Source organism: Acanthochromis polyacanthus, chromosome 14, assembly GCF_021347895.1.
Source record: "Acanthochromis polyacanthus isolate Apoly-LR-REF ecotype Palm Island chromosome 14, KAUST_Apoly_ChrSc, whole genome shotgun sequence".
In the NCBI taxonomy this organism is placed as follows: Eukaryota; Metazoa; Chordata; class Actinopteri; family Pomacentridae; genus Acanthochromis; species Acanthochromis polyacanthus.
In genome coordinates this window covers 30,142,638-30,164,529 of record NC_067126.1, presented here as the reverse complement: position 1 = coordinate 30,164,529, position 21,892 = coordinate 30,142,638, and the positions used below count along the sequence as shown (strand labels likewise).

At 41.6% G+C, this 21,892-nt stretch overlaps 1 protein-coding gene across 7 annotated transcripts in view; it reads right to left on the bottom strand.

Annotated features, from left to right (window-relative positions):
• Window positions 1–1,611: 1,611 nt before the first annotated feature.
• Window positions 1,612–21,892, bottom strand: part of LOC110968601 (plakophilin-4) — an 86,586-nt gene continuing 66,305 nt past the window's right edge. For all 7 annotated transcript variants that reach the window (XM_022218553.2, XM_022218524.2, XM_022218544.2 and 4 more), the window contains 13 exons: window positions 21,494–21,626; window positions 20,142–20,355; window positions 12,281–12,464; window positions 11,381–11,498; window positions 10,457–10,648; window positions 10,037–10,210; window positions 9,612–9,762; window positions 8,419–8,611; window positions 7,888–7,972; window positions 6,931–7,048; window positions 6,686–6,826; window positions 5,834–5,898; window positions 1,612–2,678 (listed from right to left, as the gene is read on the bottom strand). In XM_022218553.2, coding sequence (XP_022074245.1) covers window positions 2,436–2,678; window positions 5,834–5,898; window positions 6,686–6,826; window positions 6,931–7,048; window positions 7,888–7,972; window positions 8,419–8,611; window positions 9,612–9,762; window positions 10,037–10,210; window positions 10,457–10,648; window positions 11,381–11,498; window positions 12,281–12,464; window positions 20,142–20,355; window positions 21,494–21,626 — 2,011 coding nt within the window. In that variant the 3' untranslated portion in view covers window positions 1,612–2,435. The remainder of the gene's footprint in view (window positions 2,679–5,833; window positions 5,899–6,685; window positions 6,827–6,930; window positions 7,049–7,887; window positions 7,973–8,418; window positions 8,612–9,611; window positions 9,763–10,036; window positions 10,211–10,456; window positions 10,649–11,380; window positions 11,499–12,280; window positions 12,465–20,141; window positions 20,356–21,493; window positions 21,627–21,892) is intronic.

The following is a 21,892-nucleotide window of genomic DNA, read 5'->3' as shown; positions in this document are numbered from 1 at the left end:
CATGACGACATCGTGTTGGTGCGCACGAAACCGAAACAAAAACCGACGTGACAGTTTCACGAATCCCCGTGAGACCGGGCTGAATGGTCACACAGGGATCATGAGTCAGCAGCACTTTTCAAGTCCTGCCATATATTATCAGTCTGACTCTGCCACTCCAGAACATTCACCTTGTTCTCTTTAAACCATTTCTTTGGCTTCGGTTGTATGCTTCGGGTCATTGTCTCAGTAGAAAACAAGTCTTTTCCCAAATTGCAGTTCTCTTGCAGATCGCATTAGATGTCCCAACACTTCGATGCAATAATCTTACCTTCTGCCTTCCAGGGCGTGCTGCCAAGAATCATCTTCTCATCATGATGCCGCCACCACCGTGCTTCACAGTGTGATGGTGTGTTTGTGTATGCCAAACACAGCATCTTCTCTAAACGCCAAAAAGCTCAGTTTTGGTCTCAACCAAAGAACCTTCTTCCAGTTGACTTCAGAGTCTCCCCTATGCCTTCTTGAGGTTATATTCATGATTTAATAGGAGTTTTTCCCAGCAGTGGCTTTCTCTCAACAGTTGTATGCACAGTTTCAAGGGGTTGAATACTTATGCAATCATTTATTTTCCATTTTATGTTTTAATTTACATTACTTTGTAGAAATCTGTTTTCAGTTTGACTTCAAAAGCTTTGTTGTACAGTCAAAAGCCAAATCATACTGACCATAATTTAGTGTTGAAAAGCTATAAAAGAGGGGAAACTTCCAAGATGTGTGAATATTTCTTACAGACACTGCACATCATGTTCGGTTTAATTGTGTACCTGAACGGTAGGTAAGGTGGAGTACATTATTGGAATCATCTCAGTGTTTACTTCACATAAATAACTGCCTCTTTTTTACATTCATAAAATGAAATATATATAGGCTGGATCACTACTTAGGTGAATGTAATTTTCTAGTATACTGATACCTGACCTGCACCAGCACATTTTAATTTAGTACCAAGTGGTGTCATGATCTGTTTATCTTGACGCACTGATGTGAATATTCCCACAATGAGTTTGCACTTTGCAGGCTTGCACACTATAGATAACACTTTGAAGATAACCCATAAGGACATATCTTGAAACAAAAGCTTCTGCACAAATTATCTGAATGTTTCTGCATTTTTTGTGGACCCCTGAGACACAAACTTGCTGATATAAAATCTGTATTTTGGAATCCATCGCTGTGATACCTTCACATCGTGTTGTTCATATTTACCATCAACATTTCCAAAGCAATGGTTTTTGAAATGACATTCTTTTTTTCCCAATCCCAGGAGCAAAGTTTGTTTACCCAGGTGTAAGCGCAGTCGGTTACTGATCATGTTGGTGGGGATTCAATGTTCTGCTCCAGGGTGCAGCGGTGCAGGTTTATAAAACACAGGTTCACTGCTGGTTCAAAGCTCACCTTCTACTCATATCTGTGTAAATACTTTGTAATGAAATTTTTTTTCCCCTCCCTTGAAGGAGAATATTATAGACAGACCAAAAAGTTCTCAAAAGAGAGCAGAGCTTTGAGTACACTGTGTCTACAAAATGGCAAGAAAAGATTTCATTGTACCTGTGAAAAGATGCAATCACACAATTTAAAAAACAAAACTGACCTTTTATTATGTTAACATGGTTGTGTTACGATGCCATCTTTGTCCACATATTTCTTTGTATATTTATATATCTTCAGAGATTTAACATGGCACAAGTTTCTTTTTTAACCAGTGCTGATGAGTGTAAACCAGGTAACAGGTTTGTTTTTTTTGTATTTACAATAAAATGCAAGAAATGTACAAGACTCCATGGCATTACACAGCTTCAACATTAAGTACAGATACAATTTGATCCCTCTGTACAATCTAACATTAGTGAACTATTTTTTATTTATTATTTTGTTTTTACAGATATGAGTTCATGATCCATTTTGGCTTCAGCACATACATGTTCTCCCCTCTTGACTCTTACCACAGACCCTCGCTTACATGACTCACACCTTTCACCATGCTATCACAGCTAAGAGTTTCAGAAAGAAAATAAAACTAACATCTAGACAGAAGAGGACGACGTCTCCTCGCGGTAGTGTCCAGTATAGTCCCTCAACAGACCCAAGCATGATTCCATCTTCCTCTACTAAATGAAAAATTATTTGAAAAACACATTCCTTGATTTCCTTCTTTGGCACACATCCTCATCTTTTCCATCTGTTATCACTCAGGTGAACTCCCCTCCAAACACACACACATCCACTTTAAAACAAACACACTTATAAAGCCAAGTTCATGAAAAAGTCTGTCCTTTCCTGTGTGCTCCCCGGCTCCTAGCCTCCGCCGCGGGCTGAAGACGCCCCCTCGTCGCATCCCGAAATGAGAATCGGAGATGAAAGAAGCTCTTGGTCGTAACACGGAAGCATCTCCAGATCTATACCCAGGAGTCAGGAGAGCCGGGGTACTGCTCGGCCCTGTACGAAGGCCTCCGTGTGCTAGCGTAATGGTCCACATAGTTAGCGGTGGATTTCAGTCCATGAGGCTGGGAGCTGTAGTCGACCGGGGGAGGGTAGGTGATGACCTCCAAATACGAGTCGTCGTAGCTGTGGGGATGCTGCAGGTACATTCTGTACGTATCGTAGTTCCTCCTGCTCGGCTCTTCTGTATAATACACAGGCTGCGAGGAGAAAGAAGGTTGGCTGTGATTAATCAATTGAAAGATGTTCATAAAATACTCTGATATGATAAATAATTGACTTTTCCCCCCAGCTATTTAGCATATTTGCTTTCATTAATTACCTCTAAATGGCTGTTTTCATGTAGATCTCAAACTGTCCTGAATTGCACATGAACCTTGCAGGAAATTATACATGCATGTAATTCAGTGCAACTATTTTTAACCCTCCTGTTGTCTTCATTTACAGGCACCAAAAATATTGGTTCCTTGTCTGAAAAAAATTCAGCAAAAAAAAAAAATCCCAAATTTCTGAAAATTTGCAAAACCTTCAGGAAGAGGATTCCAATAATTCCTTAAAAGTTTTTCTTGAAAGTTTAATTTAAAAAAAATCCCCCAAATTTGGCAAGAACATTCTTGTAAATGTTTTCAAAAAATGAGAAAAAAATCTTCCCAAAAAAATCCTAAAAATATCTGAAGTGATTACATATACACATATATATATATATATATATATATATATATATATATATCAGTAAAAGCCAAAATCCAGCAAAATTCGCTGGATTTTGGCAGATTAAGAAACATTTTTAACATTTATTTTTTCCCCACTCAAACATGTTCAAAGACTTCCCACCAATGTTGAAAATGTGGACATCAGAAGTTTCACTGTGAAAATGTCCCCCCCCCCACACACATTTTCAAACTTTAAAACAGGTCAATTTAGACTCGCAGCACAACACGAGGGTTAATGTTATGTAACGGATTTTAGCCTCAGTAGCTGTGATAAGTTGCCTGTTGACAATTGTCACTCCTGATCCGCTATTTTGACGTTTCGCTTTTCTGGGTGCACGTCTCTACTTTGTAAAAGCCACAGAGGCAATGTCATAAGTAATTAACTTCATTTTTGGACTACTGGTTAAGTTAAAGTGATTTATTTACATGTATTTATGTTGTTTTATTCTGTTTTTGGTGCGGTTTTCACTCTTATGCGTATCAAGAGCCACAGTAAAGAAATCAAGTTTCTTACGACTCACTATTCCTTATGCAAACACAAGTTTAACTAGTTGGACAGCTGCAGCTTTTACCACCATTTTCTTTGCCATCAGAGGAGTCTGACTTACGCTTGGGAGCCATAATGAAGGGCAAAAAGTGAGCAAATGTAACACAATCCAAGGTGGCGTACAACCGGATGATGTAAACAAAGTCGTCTTATTGCGCCGCGTGACGACGTATTCATCCACTCCGCTGGCCAACTATTTCCACATAGCTAGTTCTGACGTAACACCGAAACGCTTTAGGTAGAGGACGTCATAAACAGAGGACCCCCTGTATTCTAGATTGTACTCCACCACACTGATTTTACATCATTTGTTGACTTGATGGTTGTAGGCTGAAATTCTGATGAAAAAATAATCTAAAATATATTCAGAGTGTTTTTATCTGGCATTATATAAAATAAATACTATTAACTTTCACCTTAACATAAAAGTGCTGTTTACAACTAAAAGCATTATCAATATTAAAGGTCCTATGATTTAGTAGAGCCTGACTAATATATAGATTGGCTAACATTGATGTGTCACAGATGTATTGGTATTAGCATGCATTACTATCCAAAACTGAAACAGAATAAACATTATGCAGAAAAAGACTCCTGGGGTAATTCACAAAAAAGAAAACCTTCACAGTGGGCATTTTTCTGCATCACCAGGTTTTAAAATCAATATAATCTTTATTTAACTAGGGAACTTCTCCCGAGGTCAGTAACCTCTTTTCAATGGATACTTGGCCAGGATGGTAGCCTGACATTTTTAAACTTTCACTGCCAGGAACACTTACACCCCACAGCACACATCCACCCACGGACAATTGGAGGAATCCATTCATTTGCATTCTGCTTGAGAATTAGATGAAGAGATCAATACACCACCCTCATATCTGTGTGGTAGATGTGACCCTAAGTCCAGCCATTAAACTTAGCTTAGCCTAAAAACTGCTAGCTGGGCTCAGTAATAAATCCGCCTACCAGTACCTCGAAAGACTAAATGGCATATATTGAACAAAATCAATGTGTAAAACAACAATATGTGGATGTGACAATATCTTTTCATTTAAGAGTATATGGCAAAATGTTGAACTGTGCCTTTAAGTGAAGAACATCTGAACGCCTCTCCTCGCATCATCAACAACACAAAAAATACCTCAAACAGGCTTTCCATTTGGTAGTAATCAAGTGTAACAACATATAGTGACATCTCAGCAGTTTCAGTAAAATGCACTTTTGTCTGGCTGGAGATTTTTCAGCCACTAAGCAAATCAATCATCTTCTAGCCCACACGTCTCTGGCCACTAATGCGACAGAAAACAGCTTCAAGGTAAATGGTAAAAAACCCCCAGAAGATAGATGGATCTGTGTTTGTCTGAAAATAAAAAGGGTAATGACTGCCTTCGCACATTAACTAGCCCGAATGTGATGGGATGAAGGACACAAGAGAAATCTCTCTCTGCTTGTGCCCCCCTCTCCTCCCTCCTGCCTCCTTCTCCCCGTTATCTGAATGAGCACACATGGACGTGTCCAACAGTGACAGGTGCCTGAGACGCACCCAGACCATCCCAATCCCAGCAGTCACATTCACTCTGGCTCAAACAATAGCTGATGTGCTGGGTCATTCCCGGCATCGCCATTTATCCGCAGTGGAATATGTGTCAGTCTCTTTGTATTAGTCAAGCGGGGTAGAAGAGCCGGGTGTCCTCGCCAGGTTTATACAGTGCAGCGCGGGGATCTCAAACAGGGGCCTTGTACCAGTGCTATCAAACACTTCATGGAAGAGACCTATTTTCAAGGGTGGCATTACAATATCTACAGTTTATTTGTCCTAACTATCAGCTCAAAGGTGGGTGAAGGAGATTAATTTATCAGTTGATGGACAAATTTAAAGACAATAAGTGGAACTTTACTGTGATGCTATGAAACATTCTGCACAAATTAACCAACCACAAAAGCAGAATCAAATAATCTGTCATCTCTCACACACACAGCAAAAATAATCTCATTGGCTACTTTTGCAGGCTCCAATCAGATCATATAGAGACATACCGAGAACGTAGATGTTATGAGATGTAACCTGACATTTATGCAGAATTGTTATATTCACCTGTGTTCTTCTGGGCTCCTCTCTTGTGGGTGACGTGTAGTAATATGGAGACGGCTTTCCGGATCCTGGTACAAATAAGAAAGAGAAAAAGGCGTGTATATCATGCGGTATATCAAATGGTGGGACTTACTGCAAATACACTTCATTTCATATCAGTGAAAAAGTCTGCAGATCCCCAAAGGGCAAATGTCTGTATTTAGATAGAGTAGGATCAAGAAGTGCTGTGCTATGCTGGAGAGAAATAACACCAAATAATAGAGTTGGCCACTGCTGTTCTGTTGTTTACATAGCCCATGGGATGGGTATTTTTATTGGCACTTCATCCAACCAGTGGAATCCAGAAACTCAATTTCCACTTCCCTATGTAATACAAGGATTGTTGAGGCTGCGGCTCATTTTGTTTGCTCTGCCCTCCCCCCTGCTCCCACCAACCGGTGTAGGCTGGTGAGAGCTCTCATCTGGCTGTAGTATGTCTGGGTACCCACTCAATGCCCCCGTCTGCAAGCTGTGACTTGGGCCTGCTAACAATGGCACCATTGTAGAGTGTCCACCCCGTGTCTGGTTGGTCCACTTTACTGCTGTGCAGACCGACCACAGCACAAAAACAGCTCTGAATTAAATGAACTGACTGTCTCAGAGCTGGCAGGAGTCGGGGGAAATGATAAGAGGGGGACTGTCCTGGCAATGAGAAGAGACTGCCCATGGAATTTTGCTTGGAGCATTATGAGGGATAAAGCAGATAATGCCCTGCACAGAGACGAGCAGAGAGTGGCCTTCAGTCTGGTGCAGATAGTGAGTATGGTTTGAATTAGAGCACTGATATTCTGCTTCATACGACTCTCAGACGTGTACCTGTGTACTGCTTTTTATGAATACTGTTGTCTCCTTGGTAATTATAAAATTGCATAGTTGACTGTGCTCTCTGATAATCTCTGATAGTGTCTCTATGCTCTTTGATGCCCAGCATTGCAGGAGACGACGTGGCACTGGCAGCTGCAAAGAGAAAAACACATTTTGACATTAAATTCCAGAGGTTTTCCTGTTTCTCTGGCGGTGTCTATTTTCATCTGGCAGGCGCTGTGGTTAAGGGAACCTACCAGGGTGGTTGACTGGAGACATCTGAATGGTGCTGGTGGGGAGGGTGGGCTGGGACTTAAACCTGTCCCGTTCAAGTGTCGACACCGGAGTGAGGAAATGGTTTTGGTTCCATCCGTCCTGTTGTGGCAGCAGAGACAGGAAAAGTGGCAGTTAGAATAACAACAGTGGTGGATTTGTGTTTTTTTTTTGTGTGTTAAAAGACTTTTAACCTTCCTAAGCTTTGTGTTAGCAAGACATGTTTTCTTATGCATTAATCCTCCTGTTGTCTTCATTTACAGGCATTAAAAAAATATTGTTTTCTCATCTGAAAAAAAATCCAAACATTTAGCAAAAAAAATGCCCAAATTTCAGAAAATTTGCAAAACTTTCAGGAAGAAAATTCCAATAATTCCCTAAAAATTTCCCTTAAAAGTGTGATTTAAAAAAAAAAAAATCCCCCAAATTTGGCAAGAAAATTCTTGTAAATATTTTCAAAAAATGAGTGAAAATCTTCCTCAAAAAAATCCTAAAAATATCTAAAGTGATTTCAAATATATATCAGTAAAACTTCTAATATTTTCTTTAAGAAAATCTACCAAAATCCAGCAAAATTCGCTGGATTCTGGTTGCTTATTTTTTGTGAATGTTCTCAAAGAAACATTTTTTACATTTCTTTTTTTCCCACCAAAAAATGTTCAAAAATTTCCCAAAAATGTTGAAAATGTGGACATCAGAAGTTTCATTGTGAAAATATGTTTTTTTCTCTCCACATTTTCAAACTTTGAAATGGGTCAATTTTGACCCGCAGGATGACACGAGGGTTAAGACATTCTGCGCACACACAACTAATATAAAACACATTTTCAAGCTTCTCTACCACTGCTTGTATTAAAAACACGTTACATTCATTGTGCGCTGGCAGTGGTGACTGCTTTGACAATATCATGATGGATCACTATCATTCCAAATATCCTTACTTTTTTGTAGATGGTACGCAGATCCCTGTACTGCCACAGTGTGTTCAGCACCTGAGCAGCTGCTTTAACCACCTTCATAGAGTACCTGGAAAGACACATAAATAACACAGATGCGTATCCCTGAATCACTTTACCCGGATTTTATATTACACTGTAAATATTACAGGACAGTGTGATAGATGTGTCCTCAGCGTCTTCTAACCTGGAACATTACTGAATATATAGCAGGATAGAAATAGCAGCTGTACCATAATTCCACAGGGATGTAAAACCTCTATGCACACAGTACCACCTTCCCCGTGGCTACGACTTCTCCTTCTCCCAGCATTTAAATATTAGTCTGTGTGTGTGTGTGTGTGTGTAAAATTCCCTCTATCCAATGTCCAGGAGAGTCTGTAAAGTGAAGCCACCAGCCACATATGTTTGTTGACTCTTGTGTGTGTCCCAGCATGTGCACATGTCAGAGTCAGGTATGTATCAGTGTACACTCTGCAAAAAGAAATCAGACAAATACACGCCGCTGTAGCACACCTGTCTCCTCTGCCCTTGGTGATGTTGACCAGCTTCTCGATGCCGCCCGTGTCGGCCAGGGCCTTGGCATTCTCCATGTTTTTGCTGGTGACCTCGTGCAGAGTGCAACAGATGGCTGCCACAGTCTCGTCCGACAGCAGGGTGGTGTTTCCCCCGGGGAGACGGTTGACCAGGTCCCTCATTGCGTACTTCCCTGAGAGGGAGGAGGAGGGGACGTGAGACCTGCAGCTCATACATTATGACGCACTGTCCAGCAGGTTTGTAGGCAGCAGCACAGGGGGATGTGGGGGAAATGCCACACATTTAAGATTTTTTTTGTACATGTTAAATAATGCATAAGTAATTGTCTTCCACAGCGACCTAAACTACATTGCATATTCTCTATATCAGCAGTGATGTATTCATTTTGCTTGAGCCGGCAGTGCAGTAGGCGGTTTTCTAAAATGACATTGCATTATCATCGCAAGGGCATGAGAGAGTTTGCATCCTGGTGAAAAAAAGATTGTTTCCCCCCTATCTCTCCTGCAGCACAGCAGTCCAGCTGAAAGACCTAAATACTTGCAGCATAAACTCACACAGTCTCCCCCTCTGTCTCAAGGCATCACTGCTGCTTTGCTGGAGCCAAAACTCCTCATTAATTCCACAGAGAGAGCAAATAAAAACTGGTTTTTCCATTAAACGAGATTATTTCATGAAATACAAAATGCTATAGAGAGATTAAATGACAAACAATAACCAGTAGTTAAAGTGGTCATTAAAAGCCCTGGTTCTGTTATTGCAATCAATTAAAAACCGATTTTAAGCACATTGTTTACCATTGTCAGAAGGCATACTAAGCAAGTTAAGGAACTATTTGGAATGTAATGTATTGATTACACAAATTAACAGCGTTTTGGATATCAGAGAAAAAATTCAAGAAATATGTTATTTCACCAATTTCCCTTCATGTACTTCCTTACTTAGCAGTGACATATTGTTTCTATAAAAGCAACACATTCTGTAGCTGTTTCATACTGTGTTTGTGCACGTAGAAACACTAAACCCATTCACAGCACATAATTGGTGCAACATAAACTGAGGATGCATTGTTAAGCAGCAGCAATAAGCCAATAAAAACAGCATTAATGATCTTTATGTTTGTGTACAGTAATGTGCAACCCGACAAAGCTCTCTGTAAAACAGTGACCCCTGACCTATAAGCTCCTTGTTCCTGACATCCAGTGCCATGTTCCTCAGAGCAGTGGCGACCGAACACACCACCCTGTCGTTATCCATCCGCAGCAGCTCCACCAGGATGGGCAGTCCTTTCTCCTTACGCACTGCTGCACGAATGTATGCTGCAAACTGTGCACACAAAAAGGCATTAAAACTTCAACAGGGTCTAGACGCCACGCAGGAAAACCGATGGTCTGGAGACGCACATTTTAGCCTGTGTGATTCCAAGTGTAAAACCGACGTGTGCTTTGACTGGCACAGAGGAGGTGAGCTGTTAAATCCTTTTTAACCAGCTGAATAGATGCTTTGTCTCCGAGGTATCACATTTAACAGCTTACATAATCACAAAAGTGAAGGTGTGTATTTGTGTGAGTGCATAGATGTACAAATACTGGTGCTGTACCTTCCAGTTGCCTGCTGACAGGTTCTGAAGGGACCCGGCGGCGCCCTCCAGAGTGGCGGGATTTGAGCTCTCAGCCAGCAGTGTCAAGTAAGGCTTAACCACCGAAGGATGCCATAACATTTCTGCCCCCTTGGGAGACTTGGAGAAGCCTGGGATGGGCCCCACACCGTCCCACTGAACAAACAACCACAGTGTTTATTTAGGGTGTGTACAGGCGAGACTACTTGAACTTTTCAAAAAATTGACCCTTTATATAATGAAGCAGCACAAATATTCTGTGTGGATTTCTTTGTGTGGTCTGTACTACAGGAGACAAAAATCCACTGAAGTTCTATTGAGATATATGTTGAATAAATATGGACAACGCAAAGTGAATACTACACTGAACCTGTATTTACTCTGCTTAAACACCACACTCACTGTGTCTTCCTGCAAGCTGTTTTTTTTCTTCTTTTTCTTTCTGCCCCAGCAGCTGGAGTCCACCTCTTTGCTGGGAGACTCTCTGCCCAGTAAGCCGTCCAGCTCCTGCCCCCCTATCAGTCGGGACGGCATCATCTCCAGCTCCAGACGATATGACAGGTTCCTTAGAGTGCAAATACAATTCTCCACAATCTGGCAGGCACAAGAAAAAGGGGATTTGGGTGGATAGTTAGAGCAGCGGATTTCTAAATCACCATGACAAAAGCTACAATACAATAAACTCAAACTGTTCAGCGAGCTACAGGATCTACAGCCAATGTGTGGGATACAGGCCTTCTATTTGCTGTGTTACAATGATATCAATTAGATATGGAACCCAAGGGTCTCAGGGAAGAAAAAATTTTGGACCAGAGCAAATGGTTTTAAATTCCATCCTTTGTGACTTTTGTAAAGGGTTCGCCTCATAGAATGTCAATGAGCATACATGTTTGATTAAAATTAAGCGGCCTACTTCCCTGGGGAGACCGTCTTCACTTTACATCTGGCCCACTTGACTTTTTATGCACAGATTCATGTTTGGGAGATGTGACTTTATTCCTACAGCAGAAAAACCGGTAGCAGTAGAAGACTGATAAGCTGGTCCATCAGACTCTGAATGTCAACTGTTGTGTGTGTTTGTGTCGTGCTTTGGATGACAAACTCTATGAAACAGTCGCTGCTGGCTGCTGCGAGGGTAATTTAGATATATGCAATGAAATGATTCAAACAGGGTAAGTCAGACTTTTTTTTCCCCCGGAGCTTCTTATCATGTGGCTGCATGTTGTCCTCTTGGCTAAGTGTGAGCGTCTGTGTGTGTGTGTGTGTGTGTGTGTGTGTGTGTGTGTGTGTGTGTGTGGATTGGTGGGCGGCTGTCTTTGTGTGTACCTTGCTGTCGAAATCAGAGGTGTTTACACAGGCTTTGATGACGTAGAGCAGTGAGTCAACGAGGCCCTCACAAGTGCGCATCTGTTTTCTGGCCTCCTCACCAGCTGAGCTCAGGTTCCTTTGAAAAAATCCCGCACACACACACACAAGTTAAGCGTTTGATTTGGGGCTTTACTCAACAAACAAATGAGCATATGCAAACACACAAAATGACAGCTGTGTGTGTGTGTGTGTGTGTGTCCCACTTGAATGTGTAATGTGGGTTTTGCCATCCCCGTACAGCATCCATAATGTATGAGGTGTGTGCGTGTGGTCTGACTCAATTACAGTACTTTGCTGAGTAAATAGGGAACCAGCAACCGTACCTATGTATGTTTGTGTGCAAAGAAGTACACACACTCACACACACTGTGCAACTAACTGTCACCAATTAAAGGCTGAACTCCACATGCCGCACAGCGTCTTTACAGGAAAGGCCCCAGGAGAGGAGCTGGGATTATTACATCATCTGTAATAGTCGATAAAGTGATGATGGCTTTGAAACAGAGACAAGACAAAAATTCAAGCTATTTGATAAAAACGTGTCTAGTCATTTACTGGACTTCTTGTAATTTTTCTTTTGATGTGTGCTCAAGCTTTTACGTCTGAAAAAATACACAAAATTCTGTTACTGGTGGTCTAACAAATGTGACTCTTCACTGTCCCTGCAAATGATGTGTTGAAGTTGTTTTATGTTTATGCCTGTAGCAGGTCACTCTAGTATTAGATTTCTTTAAATACAACATTAAAATAGCTATTTACACAAGAGCCACAGTATGAGCTCATCTCCCCACTACATGTAATAGCATCACATGTCCACAGTGGGGTGCTAGTGCCAAGTCTGATCATCAGGTGGTTCACCTCAGACAGCCTGTAGTGTTTCTCAGCACCAGGGAAGAGTGAAACTTCAGCTTGTGGTCATCGTCAAAGGTGGTGCTGCTCCATCCGGAATGAGGGATGATCACAGTGTTGGTCAGAGTTGTTAAGGCGTCCCGAATGATTGTCATCTTGACAGCGTCACATGACGACAGGTTCCACAGCACCCCTGAGCAGAGAGCCACACGCAAACAAACACGGATAAACAGGCGTGCACACCTTATGTTATGTCAGCTGTCATGTGCAGTTATCGTAACCCAACAGAGGAAACTCAACATACGTCCAGTGACAAATGTGTACACACAAGCAGACAAAGACACGCACGCAAAGAACTTAAGCGAGAGCTCTCCTCTTCAGAAATGAAACCACAGCTCTAGCATCAAGGTATCAGACATTCATATCAAATTTCATCCAGGCAGAATATCCGCAGGCTGAAGATTATTTGCTTGAAATGAAAAATAAAGGAAAAAGGATGAGGCGGGTATCCATATGGCATTGGCTCAGTCATTTGAAATGAGACATGAATTATGTAAAGTCTTTAGAAATTATGCCATCATTCCATTCAATTCAAATATACTTTTAGTAACCGCTGATAATCGTGCACAGTCCCAGTCCTGGCAGCCTTTGATGCTGCATCTGTCAAGGATTAGCCAGCATGTAACATGTTCTTCTAATTAGATGGCTCTTGCTGCTAGGCTTATACTAAGGCACACACTGGCTTCTGCGGGGCACCGGTAACCTTGCAGGACGCTAATGCCGCACGAGCTGAAATCTACTGTAAATACTCAGAACCAAATACGTAGCTAATACTCAAAAATGCTGCCACAACAAAATTACAAGGCACGAGCACAGTATGCATGTGTGTTAGTGGTCCAAATGCGATCTCTACACGACTCACGCACGATGTTTGCGCCCAATTTTGCTGCCGTTTTTGCTCTACCACTTGCTCATTTGGTTTGGAAATGCAGAACACGGTACATGACAAAGACCGGGGCATGCTGGTACACTGAATTCCGTCTGTATATGCATTTCACACACAAGGATATCTTAATGGGAGAGGTCAAAAATAATGACAAGCTTTCCCGTCTTTTTCTTTCTCAACCTCACTGCTTATTTTCTCTCAGCACGCTGCTCCCCCTCTCTCTAATTGAAGCACTGGAGACGATAATAGTCTGTAATATGGCCCAGGAGCCCAATTGAGACAACGTTGGAAAGAAACTATACACACAGATATGTGCCTGGCAAAGGGTGTTTCTGCTACTGCCTGTCATTTCATTAACTCATTCACTTATTATCCTTATTCAAGATTCTTTTTGCCATTTGTACACATGAACAGACAGTTTAGGCACATGGGAATTCTTGAGCAGGGTTTTCTTGGAAGTCGAGTGAAAGAACAGAACACAGCTGTCACAACTAGAATTTAAAAAAAGACCATCAACAGGAGTGATATAAAGGATAAATACAAAAAATAAGACAAGTAGATGCTGTAGCTCAGGTATGAAAATGCTTCAACTGTCCAAAAATATAAACATATACATGCGCGCACACACATACAGTATGTAGGGAGTACTGCACATGTAGAGGATATTGCGTATAAGTGGGTGAGGTAGTGAGGAATTATTTTTGTTTTTGCCATCACTCTCACTGTGGCAGGGAAAAAACTGTTGTGGAAATGTGCACTGCGTGCGATGATATTCTCCGCTCTACTGTGTCTGAGGTTGTAGGTGCAGCGTTTGTGTCTGAGCAGAGGGTGAGCTGGATGGACAGCGTCTCTGATGATGCTCTCTGCTCTTTTTCGGCAATGCTGGGTGTACCAGGAGACCAAGGATGGAAGCCTACACCCAATAATCCCCTCTGCCATCTTTATGACTCTTTGGAGAGCCTTCCTCTTTGCCCGTGTTGTGTTACCACACTAGACAGAGATCCCTGTAGTGAGGATCCTCTCCATCAGTCCTCTGCAAGCCTGGGTGAGAGGGCGACTATTCAGACCTGCCTTCCAGAGCATTCTGATGAAATACAGGTGCTGCTGGGCTTTCTTCACTGAGGCGACAATGTTTGTTGTCAAGCTCAGGTCTGGTGTTACCTGCAGCACTGTGGCTGTCAGCTCTCTCCACCTCAGTCCCTTTGATGATTGATATCAACACCACATCCAAGTGCTTGAAAACTCATTAAAATCCGTAAACTTATTATTTCTTTTTCAGTCTGACAAAATATCATGACAGAGCTGACAATCATGCGATACTTGACTCTCAAAAGTTAACATGCAGAACATGGTTCTTGCTGGATGCTGCCAGCAGTGTTTGTGGGTTTGAATGCAAAAGATGTGATCAGGTGGGCTACTGTCTCTGATCTACTTAAGCCAGTTGGATATATATTTTTAAAGGTCAAGTTTTTTTTGGACAGTGAAAGTGGAAAGAAAGTGGAGAACTGGCATGCAGTAAATGTCCAGGCCAGACACTACTGAAAGCGTTTATGCCCATGTGGTATGAGCTCTAAACACTTGGCTATCGGGCCGCCTCAGTGGGATACAATTTAATCAAACTTCTGCGGTGATTGACCTACGCCTCTTGCACAACCACATTCAGGCCTGTGTTTGCCTTTCTCACGGGACAAACAAGGATTGGCCTGAAATAGGACCACTAATGCAGTGATAACACTCTCACACCTGCTGATCAACTTCCCTCATTTTCTTAACTCCACAATCTCGTCAATCCACAACCCCTCTCTGACACGTCTCTCCACACCCACTCCCGACATCAATTTGGAGAAATGAATGTTCTCTGTAGGATTTCAGACTGGTCCTGTGGAGGCGGCATGGCAGAAGAATCAACAGGGGAATTTACTGAGGTGTGACTGACAACCCTGTCAGTGGTGCAACACCAGCAGCAGTACCCATAAGTCATATCTGACAGTCAGATGAAGCAGATCTCTGTGTGTGTGTGTGTGTGTGTGTGTAAACATCATCCTAAATGTTGCTGTCTGCTCTGTGTCTTGTTCACTGGTGCCTTGGCCTGGCTTTGAAACACTGACCCAAGGTAAACTCTGCTGTGACACCAGGGCCAATGATCCATCTGAACTAAACTCTAGAGAGCTCAAGAGAAGACACAGAGGTTCAATAGAGAAAAAGGAAATACAATTTAAAGCTGGTTAGAATGTCTATAACAGCTGTTGAAGCATTTATACAGGAACTATCTGACCTGAAAAATGGGCCGACTTTTTTTTGGACTTACACGGCGCAGATTCACAACATAAGTCATCTCACATTGCTTAGCATAGTAAGGTACAGACCTTATGAATTATACACAGAGAACAGAAAACCCAACAATCCAAAGATTCCTTTGGATTCCCTATGAGCACGAGGAAGGAACAAAAAAACCTTGAGATTGGGGGGGGGGGGGGTTTTAGCTCAGATGTAACAGGTTTTGAGGCTTTGGTGCGATACAGAAAAGGCAAAAGTTGAAAGATCATTGCTAAGCAAACAACTGGGATGACTGTAGTCTAACAGTCCTGACACAGCGACATAGTGATCAGTTGGGGGTCATTGTGCGACTGTGGGTGACCCTGTCGTCTGCTGACTGTGGTGTGTCTGGCACCATCTGTCTGCTGTAAATCTATGTCACCCATTTGTACAATTTTTCCCTCATTTTTCAACTTAGTTTGGTTTTCAACTGTCAAAAAAGTCCACATTGGCAATACTAATTCACATGAAACCAATTAGAAAACCAGTGATGAAGTATTTCCTACTGAGAGTTGTCAGATACTTCTTCAGGCATTTCGCCTTCATTGAATACTGGACAGCGAGGAGAGACAAGATACAAGAGAAGAGAGAATTCCTTAAAAGACAATGTAAGGTAAAGTATTTCTCAAGTGAGTGTTTGCCAGTGCTAATTCACTGAAGCTGGTTTTGTCTGTCAGGGTCCAAAGTTCTCACTTAAACAACTATCACAACACTGAGCTTGTGCCCTAAATAGTTTTCCTAAATCCCTCTCAGTAACTTGACTCTGCAGTAAGAACATTAGATTTTGTCCAAAAGACACAGCAGGCCCTTAGCGGCCTCAAAAGACTGTAAGATACAGTATGTTAAAATAAATTGGATGGAATTCTTGTAAAATCTAGTCAGTTGAAGTCACGGTGTATGAATTAAAATAACTAGGTTTTCATGTGGCACCAATCAATATAAAAACTCACACCGATTGGCAACCCTCCAGTACTATTTACATGATGCTATACACTTTATTAGCTATTCATCACCAATGCTGGGTTTTATTCACAGTAGAGTGCTTTTTTAACTTTTGATGAAGCTATGCTGTATCTATGCTTCTAGTTGCTGTGTAAAGTGAGACTTAACCCATCTGGGATCTACTGCTTCTCTAGACAAGCAGAATGAGACAGATCTTGACTGATTCCTTTAGAGACCATCTTTTTCTCTTTAACCACAAGTCAGCATGTCATCAACCTTGACTGGTGAAGTGATAACTGGGTCAGCTTTTACTTCAATGTGTGAAAAGATGCTGATCGGACAAAAAAAAAAGGACCAATTTATTAACCTTTCAGTTTTGGGAGTTGAGCTCGAAAACTGTCCATGCTGCATTGACTAAACCTCAGAGAGGCAGCATGGTGTGTACTTTTGAGGTTAGTGGGCGTTTTTCATTTTCTCCCTCATGCAGTGGAAGCAGTGCTCATGGCTATAACTGGATTTATTTTGGATCAAATTAAGTTTCTCATTTTTCATTTGATCAAAAGGTCATAAACCTCATCATTCTTTGTTCCCCCCCAAAAAACAAAAACAAACAGCTTTTCATGCCAACACTTGGCAAATGGGTCTGCATCGATGTGTGGTGATGCTGTTCTGTTGGTCTTCGTGTAAATTGGAAGAAGCAGTTGGGAAATTAAGCAAATATTACATATTCCAACTTCAAGTTTTTCAAGAGTTAGTTAAATCAAACTGTGATTAAGCATGTAGCTGCAATTGCCAAGATGAGCGTGGCCATGTAACATTTAACACTGGGTAACAAAACAAAACCTTTGTGCGTGTGAATGTGAGGGGCAGTTTCAGGTGCCCCAACTATTGGAGCTAATGACAGAGCAGTGAGCTTAGCCTTTTGATCTGAGGGGCTGTGTGAGGACAGAGCAATAATCACAACAGCTGCTGGAAGATGAGACCGGTAAGGGGATGAGATCACATTGTGACTTCCTGCAACACGACCCCTGACCTGAAACAAGGCTGGCCTGTTCCTGCAGCTACGTCAAATGAAGCAGAAATGACACCTGGACCTCCCAGGGGAGTCGAGGAGGAGCCACTGACACAATAGGAGTCAAAGAGTTCTGACGTCTGCTTGCCCTCTTAGCTACTTTTGTCGACGCTGCTTAAGCGGGTTTTATAATTCAGATTATAAATATTGCAGAAACGGTGCTTTTTAAGTAGAAAGGGTGAGTGAGTGATTTCTGTCTGCTCCACTTTAAGCTATGGTGTGGGATGCCCTTGTCATCTGCCTGAAAGCTCTTTATGTGGATTGTTCTCATTAGCTGTAATTAACCAAAGGTGATGCAGCACTGCTGACCTTTTCAAATTGCTCCCCATCCCGGGGTCTGCACCACCAATTAGCCACAGCAGGCACTCTGACTGGTGGATGAAAGAGAAAAACTTTAACAGAGCTCACATTTAAACTGCTGACTCTGACTGGGCAGCAAATGCCTGTGCAACCTTTTAAAATCTGAATGAAGGGAGTTAGGAATTTTAATTTTTATTATTATTATTTTTTAGAGATTTTACACTCAAGTGCGCTTTAACACAAGCACAAGTGAGGAGCAGAGATAAATGATGCTCTTTTGCTCTTTTAAAAATGCTGATTATTTTCTTCTTTGGTCTATGTTAAGCAAAGTAAACTGGCGCTTTACTGAAAAATGCAAGCAGAGGACAATCATCTCCCAGACAATACGAAAGTGTTGTATTCATACTCTGGCTGTATTGTTCTCCGCCAGGGGACCAGTGGACTGTAACCTAAGACCATGTTAGGCAGGGGGCTGGAGTCCAGCACAAACAGCTGACTCAGCCACCTAGGAGCCAAATGTCTTGGCTTGCTTATTTCTGTAGAGCACCACCCTGATCCTTAACAACACAGATTTCTACCCTGTTTGCAGAGCTCAAACGACACACAAATACCACTGAGTTGCACACAGTCAACCGCAGAGGAGGAGAATGACAAGCAGACTGGCAGAGGCAGTTGTTTTCAAACAGAGAAGGAGCTAAATCTCTCTGCAGCCCAAGTAGTAAAAGAATATGAATCCTGTGGAAATGTGGTTTTATTTCATTGCACATATAAGTACTTATGACAGCAGTAGCAGCAGCTTAAATAAAAGCCTCCATGACTCAGATACTACTACACTCATAATCTCAGGATAGACCACGGTGAGCAGTCTGTTTAACCGTTTATTCAAAGCTTACACCAGCAGGTTTGAAAGGCATGTTATTTTATTTTGTATGTTGCTAAAAATACACCATTTATCATAGCAAGAACACTGCAAAAACTGGAAGAATTGTCAAATTAATTTTTCGGCAATCCTTGAACTAACAGTGAGTAAGACTTTGCAGGACCCAGCAAATGTTTGAAAAAAAAAAATTTAAGTTTGTCACGTTGCTTAAAGACATTTTTGAATTCTCTCTGCTTCTAGCAATGACTGTGCTGTACTGATAGAGGTGCAGGAGGTCAGTAAAAAATGAGATCACAGTGAGTAAAAACAAGAAAAGAAAAAAACAAGCCAGTAACTGCTTGGGGTTCGGATGGTTAACTCACACCTCATCTCGAGGAGCAATAAACTTTACCACGACAGCCTTGAGCTACATTCACAGACTATGTCAAGATTCATGAGACACACTACAGCACTGTGAGTATCTCTACTACAACAAGCCTGTGTGTGTGTCAGGTAAATAATTTGCCATCTTCTGCACAAGCTGTGTAATGTTCCTGACCTGCTGGAACCACCCAATAGATTTGATGAAGGCTGAAAAAGTCTGAAATGGTACTTGGTAACAATACTGCTCAAATGACGACTCAATCCATCAATTGGTCTATTAAACAAAATTAGAAAACAACTTTGGGAACTGAGTAATGAAAGCGATTTATCAAGAAAAAAACTCAGCAGATTTCAACAAAAAGTGTCTTAGTAAGGTGTTGTGCCAGCATGTGCTGCTGGAACAGTTTCATTGCACCCTGACATTGATTCTTCAATTTTCTGGAAAGAGATATTGCATCATTTGGTGGTTTGATGATGGTGCTGGAAGGTACTGTCCAACACATCAGCCAAAATCTCCCGGGGCTATATAGCAGGGTTCAGATCTGATGACTGTTAAGGCCAAAGCATGAGTCACATCATCTTTATAGCCATCTAACCATTCAGTGACCCTAGTGTTGTGTGAGCATTCGGCTTTGTCATCCCGGAAGAGACAACCCCCATCAGAGTAGAAATGTTTCATCATGCAGGACAACTTTGTTTTGACTTGCAGCGACCCATCCCTCTAAGGAGGACAGATGGGACCAAACCATGTCAGCAATATGCCTCTCACAGGATCCCATCACTGAAGGGGTCAAATGTTTGTTTTTCTTCTGAAATTTGTCACCAGTCTGTATCTTGAATAACTTTGAAATTCTAATAATAACACTGGTTGCAAGATTACAAGCAGCGCAGCCTTGTTTCTTTTAATGGCAGCATCGTAATGCATCATAGGCATGCGGAAGACTAACGGTGAGGTTAAAGAAGCCGTATGAATACTGCATGCACAAATTCTTAAACATGTGAGGGTAAAAATGTTTCAACAAGTTTGTAAAGCGGACACATGCCAACTGACCTGTGACAAGCTCCCGCACTTCTGCATCTACAGTCTTTCTCAGTAGGCGGAGCAGTGCCGGGATACCTCCTGCGTTACGAACAGCAATCTTGTTGTCGTCCATAGCTTTCCCATAAACAAGATTCCTCAGCGCTCCACAAGAGTTCCTCTGGACCTCAAGAACTTTGTGGTCCAGCAGGTCCACAAGGTGTTTAATTCCTCCTAGTCGACACACCTGGAGACGGAGTGAACGAGATTGCACACCATTATCAGGTGTAAAATGATTCTGACCACTAACAGCACTTTTTCAGCTGTATAGTGAGGAGCAAAATCATGCATTTATTCATGTGACAAGAGAATCTACACACGGGGAATTTATTCACGCAGAACACAAATTATTTGGAAAAGTAATGCTAATCTATGACCATGGAAAAAGCCTTAACCACAGGAGATTGTAGACTAAAAAGAAAACTGAATTTACATTTTCTTCTGGAGCACAAAATGAAGTATGCTCTGAAAAAACGGCTTTATCAAAACAAGTTCCCTGCTTTTCATCGTACAGTATGAATCTTTTTGTGATATACTGACACTTGGTATCTGAGAATAAAATTTACATCTTCATATCAGATGTCTTATTCTTCTTTTTATGCCTTTCAGTCAAAATGTAACTTCTTTCGTCCAAAACGCATTATGCTGAAGAAAGACAAGTTTGGCCTTTAATGTCTGAAGTAAAAATGTCTTGAGCAATAGATGTCTTTGTGTCTGTTTATTATTTATTTATTCCTTTGCTGTGGGTTTTTCAATGGCATAGGTTATGAATGAGCAGTGTGAATGTGACTTTGAATCTGCAAGTGTCTCTTTGAATCTGCAAGCGCAAAAAAAAAAGAAAAAGAAAAAAAGAGGCCCTATAAAGCAAGCACAAACCAGATCAGCCCTAATATTTGGCAGGTTTGCTAATATTTTATTGGGAGGTAAATCAATGCTGCTACAAATCCGTACCTGTACAGAAAAAGTAAACATTTACAATTATAGTAGATATTGTGGGTCAGGGCTGTACAAGACTGCTGAACAACAATAAAGCTATACAGTGAATGGTTGAAGGCTGTAATTTTAATTGCTTCCCTTCGGTTTCTTTTTTTTTTTTAAACAAATACAACTTTCAACCGGGGTTTCATGTTGGTGATTTTTTTTTTTTTTGGAAATCTTTGAGTGCAGTAAAAAATTCGTGGAGCCACATTACAAAAAAACAAACTATGGCCAAAATTGGCATTAGTAAGTATAAAAAAAATGTAAATTAGGTGCGATAATCAACAAATGTTGCTGCAGATTAATTCTCATAAGACACAGCGTGGAGTCAGTGGTACGGGACCTACCTCACTCTTGATTCGATTATCACCAAAGCACAGGTGCTGCAGGTAGGCAGCTGCGTTGGCCTGCACCGAGGGAAAGTGGTGCTGCAGCATGTGAATTACCTCCGTCAGCTCCGGGTCACGCCACGCAAACTCTCTGGAAGCACAGGTGGGGTGAAAAGGTATCAGCATGACGACAGAGACAGAAAGAGTGTTGTATCAGGGACCACAGGCATTCTCCCCCCTCAAAATGAGTACTTCAGCACCTCAGCACAAACTGATCAACCCAGGAAATTACATTCATATCTGGATGTACATAACAGTTAACTTTGGTCACACATGGATTAGTGCTTTTTTGGATACAGTACACTGAAGAAAGAAGAGAGGAAAGCACTGTGTCTGGGCCGTTTGTGAAATGTATTA